Raw genomic sequence first — 25,647 nt, 5'->3', positions numbered from 1 at the left:
ATAATAGACATAGAAGTTAACCATTGATAACAATATTTTTCTACAACCTACACTCACACACATTATGACCTCATTTAGAATGGACTGAATCTTTCAGACTCTTGGTTTGGGTTTCACCATATGACTTGCTTTTGTCAATAGCATGTCAACAGAAGTAGTCTTCTGTTTTTATAAGCCTGGGACTTGAGGGGCCTTGAACACTTGGTTGTGGCTCCTTGTAATTCTTCAAGAAAAGAATTCTTTAGGCACCTACTGTCTCTCCAGCCCTTGCCTCGGGCTGTACACCTACAGAGTGCACAGTGACTACAGACACAGAGGAAATGGGAGCACCTGTATTGGGCCTGTATTTGGCCAACAGATACAACCTACAGCCAAGCTCAGACTTAGGCAACAATAACTTGTGACTTGAGCTACTAAATTTCAGAGTGGTTTCTTAGACTGTAATACCTAACAAAATTTGGTGTACTAGTACATCAAGTTTTATTTATTTATTTATTTATTCATTTATTTATTCATTCATTCTGCTCTCATAAAATACATTTCAAGCACAATTTCTATTCTGTCCACTCCTCCAAGCTCCACCCAAATCCAAATCTCCTTCATGTCCTTTCAGAAAAACATCAGGCCTCCCTGGGACATTAACTGAACAAGGCATAACAAGATAGAATAAGACTAGGCACAAACCCTCATATCAAGACTGGACAAGGCAAGCCAGTAGGAGGAAAAGAGTCCAGGAGCAGGTAAAAGGGTCTCGCATGCCTTTGCTCCCACTGTTAGGAGTCCCACAGAAATACCAAGCCAACAACCATGATGTATACGCAGAGAACCTAGTGCAGACCCTGATTGTCACCTCAGTCCCTGTGAGCCCTTATGAGCCCTGCTGAGTTGATGCTGTGGGCATGTTCTCTTGGTGTCCTCATCCTCTCTGGTTCCTACAATTCTTCCTCCCCTCTTCTTCAGGGTTTCTGGGGCTCCAAGGGAAGGGACCCAATGGAGATCTCCAATTTTGGCTCTCTTCCTACTTACTATTTTACCCTGGGTCTCTTCACCTCTCCCAGAAGCTCCCAAAGGAAGCCTTGCTGATGAATGTTGGGCTAGGCGCTGACCTACGCATACAGTGGAATGTCACTGAATTAGTCACTGACTTTCTTCTACCCTACGTCTCTACCATAATCATCTTTTTATACACATCATTCAGGTTGAGTTTTGTCACTTATAACTCAATCACAATAGTAGAATTTGAAAATAAATGACACATACTTTAGTTAGACTTAGACTTGTTTTAACAATAAATCATTTTTATTTTTCATAGATGCAGAACATAAATCCAACAGGAGTTATTTTCATAAGTAATTACTTTTACCGTATTTTTTTTATCAAACCCACTGTAATTTTGTACATGTGCTTCTTCCTGGCACACTTATAATGCCTTACAGACTCAGCTCCTTCTTCCTCCCCTGTTTTCTCACTCTTCTGTTGAGGGGTTAATTATTACTATATGATAAATTTTCTTATTTTTCTTTTTGCAGCAAGGGAACATTTCCCTTCTGATACCTAAGAAAAGAGAAACAAAATGTTCTTAGTGGGTTTCTAGAAAGTAGCAACTAGAAGGATGCTAGAGAATTAAGCTCACCCTGGCTAGGACTCTGCACACCCTAAGAAAGAGAACTGGAGAGCCCATGGTGACAGAGTCAGACGGCTAGCAGGATGAGAGTTTCCCAGTTCTTTCAAAATTGGCAGTAAATGAACAGAATATAGCGCTTTTATGTGTTTAGATAAAATTTAAATAAATCTAAACTTCTATTTAATATACAATAGCAGCAGTGCAACATATGCCAGGCACAGTTTGATACTAAAATTGACTGTATAACCACAAATAATAATTATTTACCCAGGGGGAACTACAGTAAATGAAGCAGAAGTAAATGAGATAGAGGGGGACAAAAAGTCACGCAAAAAATGTCAAATGTCACAAAAATACTTTCAGACTTGAACAGTACACCACTATTTACAATAGCTAAAGATGGATGCTAATTAGATGTTCAACAGTAGAGGAATGAATACAGAAAATGAGCTGATTACACACACACAGACACACACACACACACACACACACATATGCCTTTCAGCTACAAAAGAAAAAGTTAAGTTATTCCCAGAAAAATGGATGCAACCAAAGATAATCTATTAGGCAAATTAGGCTAGCCTCAAAAAACATTTTTCCTAATTTTTTTGGTTACTAGATCTTTAGATAATTATATTTATCTTTCATACTTATGTATGTATTATATCAGATGCATTTGGTCCTAAGGGACAGATCTTGTAAGATCACAGCTGATGAGAGACAGTGCTGATCCAATCCAGTTCTAGATCCCAAGCAAGGCAGCCCAGTGGGAAAGAAGAGGGCAAGAGTGAACACAGACTTTTCAGGCAGTGGGAGATATAGATCATTTCATAATTTTCTTTTTAAAACAACAGTGAGGTTATGAAGATTCTCCAAGACAGATTGGAGGAAGAAGGAAGGAAGGGAAAAAATGTGCAGAGAATATTTTCAGCCAGTAGGTTAAAGGTCAGGGCTACTCACATGCAGACAGCCCAAAGAAGCAGACCTCCCAGGAAAACATCAGACCCACACAAGAAGTAGCCAACTGATTATACCTTCAAGCTCGGAGATCCCTAGTCTACTTGTGTGTTTGAAGGCAAATCCTCTAAGAACTCATTTGCAGTGTGCAGGATCTCTTTCAGCGCAGAGAGGATCAGAATGTCCTTCACAGGGTCCAGCTCCCATTCCGCAACATAATTACTAACCATCAAGATGTCAGAAAAGGCGAAACCAAAGTCTCTATGGACTGCTTTTAGCTGAAATACAAAATTTAAAACCCAGAGCTGTGTGAAAGTGAGGACAAGAGTTTGGTCCATGACAACACATATCAAAACAGATGCCAATGCTAGAGAAGAGCCAGGAAGATCCCAGAGGCTCGCTGCTCTACCATTTCAGCCAAATAAGTGAGCTCCAACTTCAGTGAGAGACTTTGTCTCAGGAAATGAAATGGAGAAAAGACCTAACGTTGAATTAGGACATCCATACACATAAGCAATTTTACACATACAAGCATGAGCACACATGTACACTCACACACAGAAACATACACCCAACCTCTCAGAGGATGTTTTTCAGAGTAAAAAAAAAAAAGAGTAAAAATCTAATATCAATATAAATTATAAGAGAAGTAATAAAAGAGTTTGGTGATCGTTTTCCTATATTTTTGAAAAACAGAAATTATATCCTCTGCAGTACTTTCTTGAAGATCTTCACACCAAGTTCCAATGTCACTAATTTTTCATTTAAAATGCATTAATATATTCAACTTGAATTAAAAACAAATGGTATGTTCATGGATCAGTAGGATTAATAGTGTAAATATGGCCAGCCTACCAAAATCTATCAACAGATTCAATGCAATCCCCATCAAAATCCCAACATAATTATTTACAAAAATTAAAAAACATCTCTAACTTCATATGAAAACACACATACAAAAAAGAAAAAGAAAAGCAAAACAAGTTCACAGAAACAATCTTGAATAAGATGACTGAAGGACTGGTAAGGGGTAGCATCATCCCTGATCTGAAGTTGTGTTACCAAGCTACAGCAATAAAAATCCATATGGTATTGGCACAAAAACAGACATATTGAAGCTGAGCACAGTGGCACATTCCTGTAATCCCAGCACTCAGGGAGACTGAGGCAGGTAAATCTCTGTAAGTTCAAGGCCAGCCTGGTCTACAAAGCAAGTTCAGACAGCCAAGGCTACACAAAGAAAAGCTTCCTTGAAAAAAAAAGAAAGAAAAGGAAAGAAAGAAAGAAAGAAAGAAAGAAAGAAAGAAAGAAAGAAAGAAAGAAAGAAAGAAAGAAAGAAAGAAAGAAAGGAAGGAAGGAAGGAAGGAAGGAAGGAAGGAAGGAAGGAAGGAAGGAAAGAAAGGAAAGAAAGAAAGAAAGAAAGAAAGAAAGAAAGAAAGAAAGAAAGAAAGAAAGAAAGAAAGAAAGAACAGACACATTGATCATGGAAACAAATGGAAGACCCAAACATAAACCTAGACACCTATGGACACCTGACTGTTGGTTAAAGAAGACAGAAATACGCTTCTTCAACAGCATCTTCAACCAATGGTGCTGGTCAAACTGTGGCTGTGTGTAGAAGAATAAAAAATAGATCCATATTTACCACTGTGCACGTAACAACTTTAAATCAAGTTTTGTATATCAATTTAAGACCAAATACACTGAATCTCATAGAAGAGAAAGTACGGATCAAAGAGCAGGCCAATCAGTTTATGTCAGAGGCAGTCCCTCTTCCCATTACTATGGAACCCACTTGGACACTGAATTGCCATGGGCTACAGCTCTGCAGGGGTTCTAGGTTATCTCCATGCATGGTACTTGGTTGGAGTATGAGTCTCTGGGAAGTTCCTTGTGTTAAATTTTCTGGTTCTGTTGCTCTCTTTGTGGAGTTCCTGTCCTCTCCAGATCTTGCTATTTCCCACTTCTTACATAAGATTCCATGCACTCTGCCCAACAGTTGCCCTGAGGGGGGAAGAAGCCTTACCAGGCCACAGAAGATGACAATGCAGCCACTCCTGATGAGATCTGATAGACTAAGATCAGAAGGCAGGAGAGGGGGACCTCCTCTCCTCTCAGTGGACTTGGGGAGGGGCATTCATGAAGAAGGGGAAGGTAAGGTGGGATTAGGAGGGGAGGGCAACAAAGTGAATGGGGGATACAAAGTGAATAAAGTGTAATTAATAAAAGTTAAAAAAAACTAACTTTTTTAAAAAAAAAGTTAACAAAAGTTAATAAAAATAAAAGTATATCTTACTGCAAAGAAGAAGAAGAAGAAGAAGAAGAAGAAGAAGAAGAAGAAGAAGAAGAAGAAGAAGAAGAAGAAGAAGAAGAAGAAGAAGAAGAAGAAGAAGAAGAAGAAGAAGAGAACTTATGGCATAACCATAAACTCATTAGCACAGGAGACTTTCTAAGCAAAACACCATTATATTACCACTAAGACCATGACACTTTGCCTTACTCAACCCACATTAGAGAAGCTTCTTTTTACAGTAGATAAGAACTAACACAAAGAATCAAACTACAGTGTACAGAGGATTAGAGACTTTGGAGCACACAGCCTTAAACATGATGTCTTCATTGGACTCCTCCTCTCAAGGCTCAGGATTTTATACAGAAGAGGAGGCAGAAATTGTAACAAACAGAAGTGATAGATGACTGCAATAATTACAGTGTCTTCCAGACACAACAGGACATGACACACATATTAATGCACAGAGAATGTGGCAGAATGCATAAGGCCTACACAGGTTCAAGCAAGAGAAAATACTAGCACTGAAAGGTGGAAGTGAACTTAAAGTGCCATCCGTAACTAAGGAGCTATCTGGAATTGATACCTCCTGGCAAAAGTAAACTTAGTTTTCTCCAGTGAAGTGTCACTGGGCTTATCACCTTCATTCCAGGCGAGGCCCCATGCCCAGGAACAGTTGGCCAACACAAAACAAACTTCATTGTTTTCTGTTTGTTTGTGTTTTCTTTTATTTTGTGTTGGCTAATTTTTTTTGTCTTATTGGTCTTTTGTTTGTTTGATTTGGTTTTTGTTTTGTAGAGTTTTTTTTAATGTATCATCATCAGTATTTGGTATGTTTGATTTTGCTTTTGTGATTCTTTGTTTTTGTTGTGTTGTGTTGTCTAGGTTTTGTTTTTTTTTTTTTGGCAGGGAGAGAACAGAAAGTTGGGTGGATATGAAGTTAGAGAGTAAATAGGATGAACTGGAGGAAGGGAAAACATGATCAAAATATATTGTACAGAAAAAAGTGAGAACTCTTAAAAAAGAAATGGAATGGGGAGGGAAGTGAAGCAAAACTGGAGATGAAGAAGAGGAGGAGAAGAGAGGAAGAGACAGAAGGAGAGAGGGAGATAAAAGGGAAGAGGGCGGGTTCCTCGGACCATGAATAAGGAGGCATCACCAGGAAAGAACTGAAAGTGGCAGAGTAAGGCCAGTAACAAGAGGACCAATCATGAAGATTGCTGTAGACATGAGCATAAATTTTGACATGAGCTGGACACATGAGGTCAGATGGTCCTAAGCAGTCTCTGCTCATGTGTAGAGTACAAAGCCGGGATGTCAGGAAGACAGCAATTCAAAACAAACAAAATGTATAGCAACTCCCGTTCTACAGGGATTCCTACAAAACTGAAGCCATTTTAACACACATGGGCTAATGTCTACAAATTCCAGTTTCCTTTCGCAAGGCATGTCCAGGATAAACCGGTTTTATTAGATCAGCTTAATATTTAATTCTTTTTTTGCCCTAGTTTATCCTGAACATAGATCAACGAGGCTGTCAATTTAGCATTGTCATTTCTTATCACTATTAAATAAATGTTGGCAAAGACTTGCTTCTAGTTCATTTTGTCTCCTCCTCTGTCACACAGTGATAATTGTACCTATGTCAGTAGCCTTGCTAGTGTGGTCTATCAGAGGACCTCTGAAAGACTCTACCCACCAGGGTATTGAAAGAGATACTGAGATTCATAATCAAACTTTGGGTAGAGTACCAGAATCCTTATGAAAGAAGAGGGAGCTAGAAAAACCTCGGGGGCGAGGGGGACAGGAACTCCACAACAGAGCCAAACCACCTAGACCCAGGGGGCCCTGCAGAGACCAATATTCCAACTAAGGACCATGCCTGGAGAGGACCTAGACCCCCTGTTCAAAGGAAGCCCGTAGGCTACTCAATTTCCAAGTGAGTACCCTAGTAAGGGATACAGGTGATGTCTCTGACATGAACTCAGTGGCCAGCTCTTTGATCACCTCCCCTTGGGGAGTGCAGCCTTGCCAGGCTACAGAGGAAGATGCAACCAGCCTTGATGAGACCTGATATGCTAGGGTTGACCAGATAGAAGGGGAGGAGGTCCTCCCCTACCAGAGGACTAGGGCAAGAACATAGGAGGAGAAGAGGGAGAGTGGGTGGGACTGGGAGGAGATGAGGGAGGAGGCTGCAGAGGAATACAAAGTGAATAAATTGTAATAAATAAATATATAAATTAAATTAAATTAAAAAGAAATGAAAAGTCCATCACATATATAATGGTGGATAAGTATGGCCTATCTTGACATGCCTCTGCATCTTTTTGCCTCCAATCTATTCTGCAGTTATGTTGATGTACAGAAATCTTAATGTTGACTATATGGCAACTTTCTAATGTCTATGGTTCTCTATGATGTAAGATCATAAAATGAAGCGTCGTCACCTCCAGCCTCTGTATTTCTGTCTATTTCAAATATTTAGTTGTCCATTACATTGAGAACTCCATGTGTCTCAGACATGCTACGTTTTCATACTCTGAGACTTAAATTCATACTTCCCTTGCCAAAATTGTTTCCTCTTTTTGTCTTTTCCTTTACTAAAATGCTTGGACAGTGTCTCTCAGTGTCACTTTTGCAGTAAAGTCATCCCCTGTGACATTCTTTTCCTTCAAGCCATCAAGACACATTATCTTCACCATTTTCTTACATGATATTTATCATATGTAATCATGTCATAGTCCTCTGATCTTCACCATTTTCTTACATGATTTTTATCATATGTAATCATGTCATGTTCCTCTGATCTTCACCATTTTCTTACATGATTTTTATCATATGTAATCATGTCATGTTCCTCTGATCTTCACCATTTTCTTACATGATTTTTATCATATGTAATCATGTCATGTTCCTCTGCCTATTTTTCTTCTTCCTCTTTCTATACCCTCACCTCTGTCTATAAAATTATAAGCTTTTTAGTACAATAATTGTCTTTATTAGCTGTGATCAGATTAGAGGCTATAGTATTGGTTTGATCATAAATAAGTCAAATATTTGTTAAATTGAATTGCAGCAAATGTAATTAAACAAAGTTTAACACATAGATAAATTGTATGGACATTCAATATGTTAAGCCTAGGAAGTGTATCCTATTTTGGCAATTATTTTAATTCTTCTTCAGTTTAGTAGTTATTTGTTGTTTTTTTATATGAGGTTGAATATTATGCGTATCAATGACATTCCTCAGAGAACTCTTATTACCTTGTGAAGCACAGGTATACATTTGTATAAGTCTATCAGGTCTCCTTTTGTAATCAGATCCAGGCTATCCACATGTGTAAGCAAAGCCAAATGGAGTATGCCTGCATTAAAGAAAGACATAGGATTTTATCCTGACAGACATCAACAGCACTTCTTTATACTTGACTTATGTGAATTATGTCTCAATAAATAAATACTAACATCAAAAAGAAAAAACTTCAAGACATTCCCATACTGACTATAAATGGATGAAGTTGTAGTTGTGGGAGGGGCTGGGGGTTGGGCTAGCTCATGTGTGCAGGTGGAGATCTGACAACCTTCACTGTTCACTCTGAACTCTATATACCGATGGAGGGTCATCTCTTGAAACCAGAGCTCCCCAGTTCAGCTAGTGTAACTAGCCAGCTTTCTCTGTCAATTCCCAGTCTCTGTTCCTGAGTCCTGGGATTACAGGCAGCCCATCATGCACATCCTGCATTTATGCTGGGGATCTGAAAGTTCTCTGGTCCTCATGCTTCGCTTATAAGGCAAGCACTTTTCCTGCTGAGTCCTTCCCGTGATTTTCCTACTGTGACCTGTTACAACAGTTGAGGTCTTTAAAATTTTCATCAGCATTTCTAAGTTAGTAAATTATCAATTTTGCTGCAAGCAAGCAATAGGGCAGTTTTGGATTTAGCGAGTTCTCCACCTCCAGAGTCCCGTCCACCTCATTCACATACAACACACACTAGAGTTTCTCCTGCATGAAATGTCTCCTGTATTCCAAGCTAAAAAGTGAAACTTCGCAAGAGACCACTTCTCGGAAGAAATAACTAAAATTTACCCCATATTATTGCCAGTTCTCTTCAACCCTAAATGTGTTTTTAATGGAGACTAAAGAAAATGCTACAGAATATGAGGAAAGAGAGAGAAACCACTGTGACCGCATGAACAAGCTACTCACAGTGTTGACAAAAATGTCCCTGCACAAGTTTTTAAACCTTTCCATTTCAGTGGGCAGGTAAGTAAGTCATTCCTTGCTTCTTAGCCAAATCTGTGATGGACTCTTTTCAACTCCAATGGATAAAACCAAGAAAAGCCAGAGGTGGGCACCAGCTTGTGTTTGCCTTCTGCCTTTCTGCTGCTTTTGTCTACTAAGGCATCTTATAAATCTTTTCTTTCTTTTTTTTTTTTTTGGATAGAATATCTCAAATATCTTTTTCTATTTTCTAATCCCTTAAGGTCCAAGAGGAAAAATAAAGCACCTAGCCAAAAAGACTACCATGCTGATGAGGCAGAAGGACTCACATTTGCAAGCACTGTAGTGCTTCCTCTCACACCCCAGGATTCTTATGTAAAATTACCTTCAGTAGCAAAAGGAGATAACACTCACCACGTTTTATCAAATCCTTCCGAACCTGTTTGATCTTTGCCACCAGTCCATGAGAGAGCTTTTCAACAGAATTGGCATCAAACACAAACACCACACAATGAATTTTGTCCTTCAGCAGTGGGTCATGAATGTAGTTTGGATGGTTTGGAGTAATTGGTTTAACGGAATTAAACTGTGAAGTAGTTAAGAAGACAGAATTCAGAGCATTTAGAAAGAAAGTTGGAATCATCACAAAGTGTGTTTATTCATAAATTATGCATGTGAACAAAATTCAATGATATCTGATATTAAATTCTGACCATAAGATGGAGAAGGCAGTAATTGCACGAGTAGTAGTTCTTTGACACAGCCTGGTAATGCTTCTCTGATAAAGGCATACAACATAATCTGTGGCCTATAATGAAAGAGAGTTCTTCAGAAAGTGAATAAGGTTATGACAGGAAGTGCTCTAGATAAAAGAAACCATGTGTGTGAAGACAGAGGTCATACATTCAGAAAGAAAGTTGGAGTCAACACGCAGTGAGTGAAGAGGGAGAATGCTTCATGATGAGGATGGTGGCATGATTCTTGAACTAACAATTGCTCTGCCTAGGTCTGTCTCACAGTGATAATAGCATAAAGATGAAAACTGTTAAAGTAACTTTTATTTACCTGAAGTAATTGTCATCTTGGAGGCTTACTACCTCTGTCTGCTAACCTAGGCCTAGTTCTGGAGGCTTCTAGCCTCTGTACAATCTAACCTAGGCCTAGAATGTTTTCAGCCTCTGAGATTTCCTGCTGAATGAGCTCACGCTTTCTAGTTCTTACTCAGCTCTGGGCTGGCTGGTTCAATTCATCTGTTCTGGCTAACACTCCTCTCAAAGCTGCCTGATTCAATATGGCTTCTCCCAGTTTCTTATTGAGTTGCATTGCTTGGACTCAAACTAACTCTAGCAATCTGTTCTAATCTTCTAACTTCTTATTTTCTAGCTCATTCTTTCTCCACCTGTGTCTAGCTTGTTATCTCTTCAACATCTCTATGTAAATCTCTTCCAGTAAAAACTGTCTCTGAATACCAGGGACTGAAATGTCACAAACTAACTCCACTGCAATGTCTCTTAACTCACTCTCATCTGAACTGCCTAAACAACATTGACTAGAACACAGAGATCTGCATCTCTCTGTCTCCTGAGTGCTGCAAATAAAGGAGTATACCACCATGCCTGGACCTAAGCTTTTCTTTACTTGAAAGTTGTTCTATACCAGGCTGCGCTTAAACTCAGAGATCTCCTTGTCTCTATCTCCTGGGTCTTTAGATGTGATCTCTTGCCAGTGCAACCATGTTCTGAATTAAAATTCCTCTACACAAACATTATCCACACAGTGTTTTGACTGTAGGCCTATTCAGACAGCAAAAGCATGGTATACCAGTCAGCCATAAGACACCACCATTTCTTTAAAAGAAGAGGAAATACAAGTGTGTAATCATTTTATTTCATATTACAAAGGGAAAGTTATAAATTTGTTATGTTTCTTATAGGAGGGTAAAGGGATTTGTTTGAATAAGCAGAGAAAGAACATTGTTTCTTTAACTGATTAAGAATATTCTTTATTCTACAAATTTAACTTTAAATATATAACTAATAAGTATATATACTTAACTTTAAATATATAACTTTAAATATATAAGTTATATATTTAAAATAAAGAAATATAAAAACAAAGAAAAAACAACTGCTAAAACAAATTCATAAATCAAATTAAACATACTATTTAGTTGGAATAACTTGATATTTAAATTGTTTCTGACTGTAACCACAGTGTAATTAGTACACCCTATAAAGATACATGGTGCATTCTCAACATGGTACAAAGCTCTTCTAGAATTGTTACATTGTCTCCAGTTTTGATTGTTATTTTACTAAAAAATATTAACTATGATTAGTTAAGTTACACAGAATCTGTTCTGAGACTACTGTGTGAGCTGGAGAAGTTAGCCGATGCAATATTTTATCAACTCTCCTGTTTGAAAACAAGAATTCTCAAATTACAATAAAGTCAATAAAATATAATTAGAAAAGACTAAATAAAATGTTTCCAGTCCTGAATTTGAATATGTGTCTTTGAATTTAGAAGATATTTTATCAGAAAAGTCTGTGTTTTCCTGAAAAAGACAAGGAAAAATAACCAACAAAGTAGCAACAACTTTTCCAGTGCTGCAAACCATGGCTTTGTAAAGAAACAACTAATTCACAATACAGGACTGGAAATTCACAAGATGTGGCTGGGGTCTCCAGTTACACCACAAAGCAAGAAACATAGAAAAGACTTGTGTCTCTGTCAAAGGACCTGGGATTCAGCTTGTAGAGGTACCTATTGGTCCCAGCATTAGAAAATGAAAAAATTACAATATATCAATATGTATCAAATACAGTCAGTTTATGTTGGGTTCACAATTAGAAACTGGTCACTAGTGTAAATATTCAGAAAACAATTTATTATTTTCAAAAGTTCACAAAGCAGAAAAAAAAATTAAGCCTGTTTTTATATCCTGGTTTTCTTTTGTAATTGTGTGGGTATGGGGGACTTTCTTTCCATATGTGACATGATGAATAATGATGGAAAGAGAGCATCACCACATTCACTCTAATAAATAAATGATGCGCACATTAAACACTGTTGATACAATATTGGAAAAATCAATAAAATCTGATATTATACAGCTCCAGGTGGATGAACACATCACCCACAAAATAGAACCCACTTCAGAATATTCCTCTGAACTCCATTAACTATTTTTTTATTCTGTGGAAAGTGGAGAACCATATAAAGTGATACTTAAGAATGCAAATAGAGTCTGTGTTATAAAGAATCTACAAAACAACCATGCCAACTTCTTAAAAGACAAGCTGCAGAGCCAGTGCGATGGCTCAGCAGGAAGAAATGTTTACTGTCAAGTCTGATGACCTGAGTTTGCGCCCAAGAACCCACATGGAAGGAGGAAACAACCAATTCCCCCAATTTGTCTGTGACCTGTCCACTCACACCATGGCATGTTTACAGACACACACACACACAGGCTTTATGTATTTGTTTGTTTGATTAATTTTCAAAGAGCAAATTGCAAGGAAAAGCAGAGTGTATAAGCTAAAAGAGTTTAAATAGATTTATTTTTTCAAAAATTAAGTGCTAGAAATTATGATGTAGTAAAGGAGATAAAAATTTGAATATTAAATAATATTTAATAAGGTAAAAGAGCTGTGATATGGTTATTATGTATATGTTCAAGGCATCGACATATGCATATGTACATACATATTATACATATATATTATATATGTATATTATACATATGTATAATATTATTTATTTGTTTGTTTACAAATAATATCCAATTATACTTAAACTGTTATGGTTTCTCTGCTTTGCCAGGCCACAGAGGAGGACAATGCTGACAGTCCTGATGAGACCTGATAAGCTAGGGTCAGATAGAAGGGGAAGAGGACAAATGGTACAGGAGAAGAGAAGATGGGAAATACTTAGATTAAATAACAGTATACTTGATTCAAAATTTTGAAGCTGAGTACCTGAGAATCCATTAATTTATTTTTCTACTTTATAAATTGTAAGTATTCTATAATTTAAAAAAAACTGTCTTCAGGCATGTATGTCTGCATGTTGTCTCTATGTTATGCAATAAAAGAAAGTTCCATGATCAAAAAGTTGAAACAGTATTTCTGAATAATGCAAGGATATGTGAACATACAAATTAAATTATGACATGAAGTATTGATAAAATAAATAAATCACAAGAAAGCTTGCTTCCACAAGTGTAAATAAATGTCAAGAAAAACAAGAGAGTTTGATATAGAGTAAGAAATAATTTATTTCTGCCATAACAAAATGTTAAACAATATCTAATGATTATATCATAAAGAATAAATAAATAAGAATCATAAAAATATCATAAAGAATAAATAAATAAAAATGCCAATAGAAGAAAACCTTAAAGAATGAAAAATGAGACTCCTGTATATTTTAATCACCCTGCACAAAAGGATATAAAGATATCAGTGAAAGATACAATCATGATTGACTACTCATGCTTCAAGATTAATGATTAATTTGACATGTAAATAAAGAGATGACTAGGAATGTGAAGCAAACTAGAGAAAAAAACAGATCTTTGACTTCCTCTTCATCTTATTTTCCTGTCATCAGCATGGGCTGAAAAGCATAAGGATGGACACACATCTACTTAGTTGAGGTTGCTATAAATTTTCTAATGTTTTGGGGGGCATAAAAACAAACAATTTCTCACATTTTTAGGTGAACATAGAATCTAAAATCAAGGTTCCAGAAAGTTTATGTCTATCCATCTTCAGTCTGTACCCTCACATGGCAAAAAAAAAAAAGGTTTGACTGTGGTTTCCAAGAAAAGCACTAATTCTATCCCAAGGGTGCCATCCTCAAAACTTAACATACTTCTGAGAGTCCCCACCTATTAATGTCATTAAACTGATGTCTGCAGCTTCCACATGTGAAATCTTGGGGGAAACAAACATTCAATCTTTATTGCCTATACTGGCTGGTTTTACCTTAACACAAGCTAGAGTCAGTTGAGAAAATGTCTCCCTAAGATCAAAATTTAGGGAAGCTTGTATGGAATTTTTCAATTTTTATTAATTATTATTATTAATTATAATTTATTCACTTTTTATCCTGGCTATGGCCCCCTCCCTCATCTCCTCCCAATTCCACCCTTCCTCCCTCTTCTCCCCCTATACCCCTCCCCTAGTCCACTGATATGGAAAGTCCTCTTCCCCTTCTATCTGACCCTAGCTTATCAGGTCTCATCAGGACTGTCAGCATTGTCCTCCTCTGTGGCCTGGCAAGGCTGCCCGCTCCACCCTCCCTGCTCAGGAGGAGGTGATCAGAGAGCTTGCCACTGAGTTCATGTCAGAGAAAGCCCCAGCTCCCCTTACTACGGAACCCGCTGGGAGACTGTCTATGGGCTCTATCTGAGCAGGGGTTTTAGGTGCTTGGTTGGGGTATCAGTCTCTGCAGGATTCCCAGGGCCCAGGTTTTTGGCTCTGTTGGTTTCCTTTTGGACCTCCTGTCCCCTCCAGGTCTTTCTATCTCCACCTTTTTCAAAAAGTTCCATGCATTCTGCCCAAAGTTTGGCTATAAGTCTCAACAGCTGCTTCGATACCTCCATCAGTGGAATCTTTCAGAAGCTGTCTGTGGTAGGCCCCTGTCCTGTTCCCTGTCTTCTCCCGTTTCTGATGTCTATCCCATTTGCCCTTCTGAATAAAGATTGAGCATCTTCCCTAGGGTCTTCCTTCGTGTTTAGCTTCTTTAGGAGTATATATTTTAGCATGTTTTTCCTATGTTATATGTCTAATAACCACTTTAAGTGAATATATACCATGTGTGTTTTTCTGCTTCTGGGTTACTCACTCAAGATGATCTTTTCTAGTTCTCACCATTTGATTAATGGGGAAGGGCCCAGCCCACTGTGGGTGGTACCATTCTTGGTATGGTGGTCCTAGGTTCTATAAGAAAGCAGGCTGAGTCAGCCATGAGGCACAAGCCAGTAAGCAGCACCCTTCATGGCCTCTACATCAGCTCTTGCCTCCAGGTTCCTGCCCTGTTTAAGTTTTATCCTGAATTCTTTTGATGATGATGTGGAAGCAAAAGCTAAATAAACTCTTTCCTTCCCAACTTGCTCTTTGGTCATGGTATTTTGTTATAGCAATAGTAACCCTGATTAGGGTTACTATTATACATATGTCGATGTAGGGTTAACATTATACATATGTCGATACATATACATATGTCGATGCCTTGGTGCTCAGAAGAGAGAAAGTTTGGAGATTAATAACCCCACGAAGCTCTCACACCCTCAAGCTTACACCTTCAGATTTTCTGTGAGCAAAAGTGAAGTCCTGTATATAATTCATGCAGATGGAAGTCTCTTTCACAGAAAATAGTACAGATAATTGATGGCTGTTATGATAGGTGCAGCACAAGAATCGTCTAGATTTTTAAAATTCTTTGTGAAATTTCTATCAAAAAGGTGTTAAGGCCCATGACAGAAGAACAACAAATGGCTTTAGAAGTCCTGGACTGCAGCCCACCAGTCAGCACAACCACAATGGCTTCTGAGACTTGATGCTGTTACGGAGCATTGCTCTGCCTGTTGCTCTTGCAGTTTTCACATCCTCCCCAATCCATGAGTTGTATGAAAACTCTATGGAGGCTTCCAACTGCAAACTTGACAGTATCATTGGTGTTACACTAATAGTGCTTGATCTTTTTCAAGCATTGATGCTGGAGCAGATAACTGACTCAATCACTACCCTTGGAAATAATTTAGAGATGTAGATTGTTAGCAATAGCAACCACCCTTAGGAAGAATTTGGAGAAGTAGATTGTTAGTAAAGTTAAGCTAAGATTTTATTTTTAGTAGCTCTTAGGAAACAATTTGAAGTTTAGAAAGGCACACTCTTAATATTTGAGCTAGGGATTTTTAAAACTAATAGCAGTCCAACTAACACTGGCTGATGTGACTCCCTTGCTAAACTGATGATTAATTCCTTATACCCATTCTTACCCTCAGCTTCCTGATATGATCAATAAAAAGTTGTTTGTGAGTAGATGACTTAAGGAAGAAATGGTTGATTGTTTTTTACATAAACGTTTGGTTTATGAGTGTTTTAAGATTGTTTATAAGATCACTTTCGACGATAAATGATAAAATAATTGATTCTTCCTCTTTAACTACAAACTGCAGCCTGACAGCGAAGAGAAACTAGCTGAGAAAATTGCCTTGCTTGCCTACACTTTGTTAGTCTGTAATAAGTTACTTGGTTACAAATGTATGTAGGCTCTTGGGAATAATTAGTTTTCTTCACCTGTAATACATAAAATGTTTTTTCATGTAAAGGTGTTGGGGAAATATACTGGGTTTTTTTTTTCATAACTATTCACTAAGATAAAAATAAATGTAATCACATCATAATTTTTATACTGCTTGAAGGATTTTGCTGGGATATATAAGCTATAGGAGAAATATTAAAGTTGCTAGGGCTTGATGAAGCTTGCTTCATTCACCAAGTGTGTGTGTGTGTGTGTGTGTGTGTGTGTGTGTGTGTGATTATTTTTCCTTTTTTCTTTTTTTCTGACCCCCAAAGAGTTTCTCACCAGCCACAAGGAGTACTTTGTCAGCCCCAGTGAATGAAGCTTTGTTCCCTCAGAGAAAAGTCTGCTGAGTGATAAGTGGCCTACTCTACACCCTGCCTTGGTTTACCCTGATTGTCAAAGCTGGCCTCCAACAAAAAGAACAAAGGAAACTGAACAAGTACAGTTTAAAGTACTGAAGCAGCAATGTTAGCCCAGAGTATGAGGTGGATGGTGGGCAAAAGCAACATTTAAAAAATCAACGGAAAGGGAGGAAGACCTCCCCTATCAGTGGACGGGGGAGGGGCATGGGAGTAGAAGAGAGAGGATAGGATTAGGAGAGGACTAGGGAGGGGTTACAGCTGGGATACAAAGTGGATAAATTGTAGTAAAAAAAAAAACACATTTTTTAAAATCAATCAGCCATATCTTACCGGGTATCTGTCAGGAATGTGGCCATTTAAGATGCAGCGTAAATCATCCATGTGCAAGCCAGCATTCTCACTCAGCCCCAGCGAGTCACACAGCAGGAATGGCAGGGGGCCACTATCATTCCTGGACATGATGGAATATGTCCTATACTGAAAAAAACAACAACTTGAAAAGAACATTTCTTTTTGCTATAAATTTAAATAAAGTCTACATGAATTTGATTGGCAACATTCTTTTCCAATACACTTAATTTGAACCAAAGAACCCTGGCTAGCCTAAAATAGACATACCTTGTCAGATATTCCATTTATATCACAGCCCACCAAGGCCTGGTGTGTGGTCCTGCCCCTGAAAACAGACTTGACTGAGTTGATAAAGTTGGACTTTCCAGCTCCAATAGGACCCAGCAGCAGAATTCGTGTTTGATGAACCAGGTCTCTATATGGCTTATAGGTTCTAAGGGCATCCAATAAATTACTCTGTAACCTATTAAAACATAGCAAATTTTAAGAACTTAAATCGCTAATTTCCACTTAAAATGAATATATACCATAAATCTCTCTCTGCTTCTGGGTTACCTCACTCATGATGATCTTTTCTAGTTCCCACCATTTGCCTGAAAATTTCATGATTTCCTTGTTTTTAATTGCTGAGTAGTATTCCATTGTGTAAATGTACCACACTTTCTCATCCATTCTTCAGTTGAGGGACATCTGGGCTGTTTCCAGATCCAGCCATTACACATAAAGCTGCTATGAACACAGTTGAGCAAACACCCTTCATTGTATGGTTTAGCAGCTTTCAATATATGCCCAGGAGTGGTATGGCTGGATGTTGAGGTAGCACTATTCCTAATTTTCTGATAAAGTGCAGGATGATTTCCACAGTGGTTGTACAAGGTTACATTCCCACCAGCAGTGGAGGAGGCTTCCCCTTTCTCCACAACCTCTCCAGCATGTTCAGTTTCCAAGTGGGTTCCCTAGTAACTGGGCCAGGGCTGTCTCTGACATGAACTCAGTGACCAGCTCTTTGGTCACCTCTCCCTCAGGGGTACAGGCTTTCCAGGCCACAGAGGATGATGATGTAGCCAGCCCTGATGAGACTTCACAGGCGAACGTCAAACAGAGGGGAGGAGGACCTCCCCTATCAGTGAACTAGGGGAGGGGCACAGGGGAAAGAGGGAGGGACTTCCATCACTGTTACCACACCTTTCCTACCATGATGATCTCTGGCCCTCTGGAATCGTAAACTGAAATAAACCCTTTCAGCCTTATGTTGTTTTGGTTGTGATTTCATTGTGATATTTTGTCATAACAACTGAAACATTACTAATACACGTCCCTACTTTAAGTCATATGGTAAAAGAAATTAAAACAAAAACACTGCTTGCAACTAACACTGATCAGTCATAAAACCACTCACTTTTGTTCACTTACTTACAAATTTAGTAATAAATATCAGCCTTTTCAAATGTGAAGATTAATCATGATGAACTTTAAAAGTGGTTATATAATACATATTTGAAGTTTATAGAAGTAGATCATTTCTAACATGTTCTCAAAACTCATTAATAGATATTCTCAGTTTGATAATAATTCCCAGCACATTCTAAAGTAAAACTTTTAGTATAAGAATTCTAAAAATCACAGACACATGGGCAAAATTATTTTCCTCAAGTATATAGAATTAGAAAAAACCCCCTTCCACTCACTGTGCTTTTAACATTATTAGAATCAATTTGTTTAACAAGTATAGACACAGGTTTTGGTTATTCACTGATGGTCTATAGATTAGCCTTAATAATTTGTAATCTGGCTGGAGAGATGGCTCAGAGGTTAAGAGCACTGGCTGTACATCCAAAGGTCCTGAGTTCAACTCCCAGAAACCACATGGTGGCTAATAATTTGTAATCAATTTTGTTGACATAAATTATCATAATAAAAGGTAATAGAGTAATAAAATGTTTTAAAAAACATTGACTTACAGAGTAATGCCTTTTATCTTCCTCTCACCCAACAACTCTAAGGAAAACAACAAACAATATAGATTATAAATTCTTCAAAGATTGGCTGGTCAAATGAATATGAGCAAACTCACTGGAGACAAATATGTAAGTAGTCTTTTCATAGGAAAGAAGCAAGGGTGGGAAATGCTGGCTGAGCCTCATTCGGAGGCACAAGAGCTCAGGAGGACGTCTGCAGGCAAGTTCTCCCTCCTGCTCGGTGGTAGTGTGGACTTTGCTCTAATGGGAATTGGAACTGGGAGAACCTGCTGAATTAGAGGAGCAGAACATGGAAGTGTAGACAAACCAAAAAAAAGACTAATGTTCATTGATATTTCCCCTAAGTATGTTAATGTTCATTGATATTTCCCCTAAGTATGTTAATATTAATTGATATTTCCCCTAAGTATGTTAATAGGTCTGAAAGATACAATGTGCAGAGATGTATATAAATAAATCTTTTTAAAAGCACACATTTTTGTCCATCCAACTGATGCATTCCTGGCTCTAAAGAGAAGACAAAGGTAATGCCTAGCCACTCCAAAGATAGCCATGGTGCTGCAGTGTGCAGAGGGAGCAGACCAGTCAGTCTTAAGTTCAGAGTTGTTAAAAATGACTTATTTTGGATGGATTTAAAGCTGAAACCATTGGTTTTGCAACGCTAAAACCAATCAATCAATTTGCTAATCTCCAATAACTCTCACTATGGGACATAAAAAGAACCTCCAAGCAAATGCCATTAAATTACCAAAACCTGAAGTTGTAAAGGTTTCATTCAATGACCAAAATATAATTAAGCTTGAAAGAATAAAGACCATATACAAAATAAAAGCAAACTTTTGAGATTTGTATAAAGCATTCTCTGAAATAGTGTCAGTGTCTGAGAGAAAACTTAAAGCTGTAGTTAGGTGTAAATTAACTATGTGCACACCTTCCAGCAACTTTAAGATAATATTGGTCATTCATGACAGGAAATAAGGAATGTCTGAAAGCAGAAACAAACAAACAAAAAATAATGTAGGAACTCTTAAGAACATAAAAGAAGTAGGGCAGTGGTGGAGCACACCTCTAATCTCAGCACTAAAGAGGCAGAGGCAGGTGGATCTCTGTGAGTTTGAGGTTAGCCTGGTCTACAGATTTAGTCCCAGGACAACCAGGGCTGGTACATAGAGAAACAATGTCTTGAAAGAAACCAAAAACCAAAATCAACCAAACAAACAAAAAACCCAAAAGACAAAAGGGGTAATCAATAAAACTATGAATACAAATTGTAAAACATTAAACAAGGACAAATTAATGTAGCTGCTGGATTCTTTTAAACTGAAATGAACTAATAACCTCATGGCTTAATCAAGGAAATCCAAGTCAGCATATTATTAGGACTCTAACATGAGAAACTCACAAAAACAAATGACTACAGGCAAGGGGAGTGAGGGCTGCAGATTTCATTACCCAAGACAATTAAGTCCCAGAGAGTTCATGAGTGACATAATCCTTATAGCTACAACACTTTGCAGTGTAATTAAAAATCTGATGAAAGTTGATCTTATGTTAAGCAGTCTCATTTCATGTCTAGATTTTTAGCAATTTTTGGTCAGGTGTCAGTGTGGGTCATCTGTACAGAGTTAAGAGCCTGGGTTCAAAGGTGTCTTTTCCACAGGGGTATGTCATCTAGAACCCACCAAGCATTCAGAGGGGAACTTTCTTTGGCTCATCTGAGCAAACATACCTTCGCATCGGAAGGCTTCACAGTCGAAAACAGACATGGTAGAATGCTCAGGAGGCAGTCCGAGGATTTTACAGATCTTGGAACTAATGGTCACCTTTTTTTGACCTAACAGTATAAAGAAACCATTCATATCACCAAGAAGATTTTTAGCATAGAACAATGAAGCTGGCAAAGATGGTTGTAGAGCACATTCTGAAAATCCACTCTTTTGAAGTGCAAAAAGAGTGGTAGAAACATGTTTTTCCTGGAAGCCTTCTTGCAGGTACACGCCAACAACACAGTTTTTATTGTAAAGCACTATCATGGTAGGACCTTGGTCCTGGCATTTCTCCAGCAAATCCTGCTCAGAGAACTCCTGCACACTCGCCTTATAAAGAAGACAAAACCGCTTTTCTCCGAAGTATTTTCGCAGGCACTTTTCTTGAAACCACGTCAAACGAGTTCTCATGGCCATACTTCGTAGTCTAGTGGGAGAGCCAACACGGTCCTCATTAAACACCAACACCCGCGCAGATGGATGGCAAGTTCTCAATTCCTCTCCCTTCTCAAGGAACACAGGAAACCAACGAACAAGAAGTAAACAGGTAACAGGGAAATCATTACCAATCTGTGTATTTAAATACTTGCTTTCAAAATTTTAAATACTCCTGTTTTTAAGCAAATAAGGTAAGTGGAAAGCTATGGTACATACCTATACGAACAGTCTGCACAACCAGCCTCTGAGGGCACCTTCTGTCTCGGTAGGGAAGCTTTCAGTAAAAGGAGAGCGAGACCTTCCTACAGCTTCCCACCTGGGAAACGAAACTGAAATTCAGTGTGCCTGCCCAAACTGGCACTGGGCCAACTTCAGTGGCGATGGTTCTACTTTTAAAGAGCAAAATCAACCCAAAATTGTATTGGGAATTTTTGGGAAGCACAGGCTTTCACTGGACTGAGGTTTGGTCTTTTAAAGGTAAATTCAACAAGTCTCTGTATGTGGGCATGCAAAGCAAAATTACAATCGATTGTACTTCCAAAATGCGTCTTAAAGTCCCCGGCTTCTCTTAGTCTCTGCTATCGTTTTATTCCAAACTTGTGTGCCTCCCTCCTAGAGCCTGGATGAGCAAGCAGAAGCACCCTTCCACAACATGATGAGCTGGTTACAAGAAGAAGGTCAGGTTAGTCCATCAGTCTTGAGGAGAAACAGGGTTAGCGCTGCAGACGCTGTAGAAGTTACAGCGTAAGAAGAGTGCAGCAGGAACTGGAAGTATCCTACCAGCAGGTTTGGGAATCAGTGGTCTTCACTGCGAAATAAGAGTGCGGGAGACCCAGAGCAGCAAAAGCAAAGCAATTAATTATTTTCTGACCTTTCAAAGTCAGGTGTCAACTTGAGGAAAATAAAAAAAAAGAAACTTCATGCAGAACACTATCTTTTATGCTCCCAATTACAATTCTCTGACTCCTGAATTTCTCACTGGCTGAGTTTCTCGGGGAAGAAGCCCCCCCCCCATCATAGTTCCCCACGCTAAACCTGTGTTCCCCTGAGGGCTCAAGATCCTCCCACATGTCCTGATATGTTGGCTCAATTACATATTTCACCCTGAAAAGGAACTGAAAAGTACTCTGGCAAGCAGACTCCAGAGACTAGCTGGGGAAGGCAAGAATCTAACACCTTCTGCTTATCTATAATTTCTTGGGGAGTTTTAAAGGAACCTTATACTGACAATGAGCTGTAAGGATTTACTTCTTACACAGGTAGGAGGAGAAGGTGATGAATGGAACAGTTTGAGGATTGTAGTAACAAAAGAGTGGACAGTGGTTAGATTCAATCTGTCTTTTAAGCATAACAGAACACTGAGGAAATTTGCTGGGGGGCTGGGTGAGAGCTAGCCGGTGCAGGAGTGAGGAGTGGAGAAAAGCATTGTTTACTTGAACATGGGATGAATGGTGAGACTGTTATTGACAGGAAAATATTGGAAGAGTTCTTAGGGGAAGACTGTACTCTGTCTTCCATTAGAATCTCTAAGGGAAGAGGTAAGTGGCTGGTGTGTGAGGTCAGACACTAGGGAGTGAAGGTAACCTGAGAACTGTCAGCATACACATAGAGGTACATAAAGTAAAGAGCAAATTTCAGTAAATAAGTGCAGGTCTATAGAACAAACCTGTGCCTCCTTCCCACATTTAGAAACCATAAATAGCTGACGGATTTACCCAAAAGAACTGGGACTAAGATAACTAGTGGAAAGCCAGAAGAGTGAATTGTCCTAGCAGCCAGGAGAGGAAGGTGTTCACCTGTCCGTTCTTTCCTTCAGAGCCTCCTCCACGTAGAACAAGAGAAGGACGCTCCTCCTGGGCAGCTGTGAATCGAGCAGAATGGTCTGTGTAACTGAGAGAAGAGGGTACTGAGGGTACTGTGGCTTTGTAGTCTAGTCTTCGTGCAGGGGTTGAGCTGGACAGGGCCAGATGTTGAAACTGTTGCTCTGCTGCAGCAGAGGACTAAAACTGAAGACGTGCTGTCTTGTAAGGGTGATCTGAAGCAGGAAGCATGAGCTCTTCTGCCAACAAGCAATTCAAAGGTGGCTCCCTACAGCAGCCATAATTGATTCTTCAGACACAGCAATTCAGAACGTTCTGTTCTCATACCCAGTAGAGAGAGTCTTGTGTCAAGTTGCTTACCCCCTCTAAAAGTACAGGTTCTCAGTTTCCTCAGCACCCCTCAAAGGATGTGAGCAACAAGGAGGGCTTTAAAGAGAAACATGGGAAGATCCCCAAAAAGCTGTGGCCGAGACTGAGCAATGGCAAGCAGAGAACATTATGTTATACATACAGGACTTTTGTTAATGAGAAGCCATCAGATGCAATGTCCATACTGTCTGAGCACCTATGGTCAGGGTCTGATGCTCCTTGACATCAGAAGGCACAGATGATTGTGTTGCAAGTTGAGTGTCACATATCTGCCTACACTAGAGCATCCGAACATGTGGCCCCAGGTTTAACATCTCTTCAGGAGAAGTGATGTTAAACCTTTAGGAGGTGGAGCCTCACTAAAGAAAGTGAGTCTCTGGGTCTGAATGTTCAGAGGTGATCATTTATGGTCCAGATGTTGCTTACGTGAGCTTTCTGCTTTCTGATCTGCCAAAATGTAAGGGGTCTCAACCAGAGCCTCCTACAGATGTGAGCTCTGCTAGACTTTCTCCACCAGGATGGACGATACTCTGAAACTGTAAGCCAAGAAGCTTTCTTCTCTTAAATGTACTATCAGGTCACAGCAATAAGGACACTGACTAATATACTATCTTCATTTTTAAGTACTTCCTCAAAACTCATGTTGACCCACAGAAATTAACCTCTGTATGGCAGACATTTGTTTGTTCAATAATATGTCTAGAAATCTTATATTTCAAAAAACATGTCAGTCAAACTGAAGTAAGATTTCTCCTTTCATTAAATTAATAGTGCTATAAAGGGAAAACAGGAGATCTTTGAGTTTGTCAGAGGTTTTCCTGTTTCAGATGAACAATAACCCAGGAGGCTGGAGTCCTGGACAATGAGAAACATTTTATAGAGTGAGTGGGTTATATCTAGTAGTGTGTGTGTGTGTGTGTGTGTGTGTGTGTGTGTGTGTCTGTATGTCTGGGTATGTCTGTCTCTGCATGCCTACAACAGCAAAGGAAGGCCATGCACTTGAAAAAAGAGCAAGGAGCGGGTATATGGCAGGGTTTGGAGGGAGAAAAAGGAAGAATTGATGTGATTATTTTATAATCTCGAAAATTAAAAATGGCCATCAAAGAAACTCTAGACCATCGGCTTCCAGGTCCTTTTTCTCCTAAACTTAAAAAATGAGTGACATGCCACAGGGAAATGAGGCTTAAAAATGGTTTATGGCAGGTTTATAGGTAAGAACTTAAGAGAAAGGAAGAAAGGCCAGGCCAGCTCCTGTGATAGGCTGCTTTCAAGAGCCTCTTCTAGAGGTCAATCGGGCTGTCCTCAGTTGAGGCATGGGATGGGAGATGGTGGTCCAGTTGTCCCACCGTGAGCTGTGTGTCCCCCATACCCATGTCTGGGCTGGGGTCTTCGTCACACGGTCATGCATATTTTTCATGCAGTCTGATTATTATAGTTCCTATGCAAAGGGAGAAGAAATAAAACCAGAAATAAGAGCACGAACCAACCAGAATCCCTAAATATTTTTGTTATTTCTGGCCCCTGGCTTAGACTAAATTGTCCATATACCAAAAGATATGTCGAGTTCCTGGACAAGAGAGAACAAGTAAATTTGTCTTCAGTTATGCTAATAACTCAGATGCTCTTACTCAGAAAAATACATTTTCAAATGGAAAAAATCATTTTAATGAACCAATACCTTTGAGAAATGGATATCCGCTGTTGGGAATGGTGGCACGCTCTTGAAATCCTAGCACTGGTGAGTCTGGGGAGAATAGTGATTTCAAGGAGAGCCTGGGATACAAAGAGAGAAACCTAAAAGAGGAAATTGATATATTTGATCTTTTTCTTGAATCTGGAGAAGGCATAGATGTTCCGTTTGAGTTTAGATTATTGATAAATCCGCCTCGGGTTAGAATTCCCCAGCTCCTATCTGCACTAGCTTTCTTAGTGGGAAGCGCTCACCCTGTATGTCAGTAACATTTGAATAGAGAGAGGTATGCTTCAAGTGTTAGCCTCATCTAACTCTAAAGACAGGGGAATGTCTTTCTTTCTGTTATAAAATCTACAGACAGCAGGCAGGGAATTATGGACCACTGTGAGATTGCCGATCAGCACAGCTCGGTAGTGCTGGCTTCAGCCTCAGATCAAGACGATGCTACAAGTTTAGGAT

At 38.9% G+C, this 25,647-nt stretch overlaps 1 protein-coding gene across 3 annotated transcripts; it reads right to left on the bottom strand.

Moving 5' to 3' along the window:
• Positions 1–1,277: 1,277 nt before the first annotated feature.
• On the bottom strand, positions 1,278–21,654 carry Ifi44 (interferon induced protein 44). Of its 3 annotated transcripts, none has more exons than XM_021662448.2 (9): positions 21,523–21,654; positions 20,832–21,372; positions 19,085–19,121; positions 17,391–17,586; positions 17,103–17,249; positions 9,508–9,679; positions 8,136–8,236; positions 2,659–2,859; positions 1,278–1,554 (listed from the first exon to the last, which is right to left on the bottom strand). In XM_021662448.2, the coding sequence occupies exons 2-8, from the start codon at positions 21,283–21,285 to the stop codon at positions 2,677–2,679; spliced, it is 1,290 nt and encodes a 429-aa protein (XP_021518123.1). In that variant the 5' UTR covers positions 21,286–21,372; positions 21,523–21,654; the 3' UTR covers positions 1,278–1,554; positions 2,659–2,676. The 3 variants fall into 3 exon arrangements, with proteins under 3 accessions (XP_021518123.1, XP_060248488.1, XP_060248489.1); XM_060392505.1 differs by having other exon boundaries at positions 20,832–21,375; positions 21,523–21,623; XM_060392506.1 differs by lacking the exon at positions 21,523–21,654 and having other exon boundaries at positions 20,832–20,936; positions 21,199–21,370.
• Positions 21,655–25,647: the final 3,993 nt, after the last annotated feature.

The sequence above is a fragment of the Meriones unguiculatus genome, chromosome 10 (genome assembly GCF_030254825.1).
Source record: "Meriones unguiculatus strain TT.TT164.6M chromosome 10, Bangor_MerUng_6.1, whole genome shotgun sequence".
Taxonomy (NCBI): domain Eukaryota; kingdom Metazoa; phylum Chordata; class Mammalia; order Rodentia; family Muridae; genus Meriones; species Meriones unguiculatus.
Note: the sequence above shows the minus strand (reverse complement) of the source record. Positions and strands in the feature narration are given on the sequence as shown.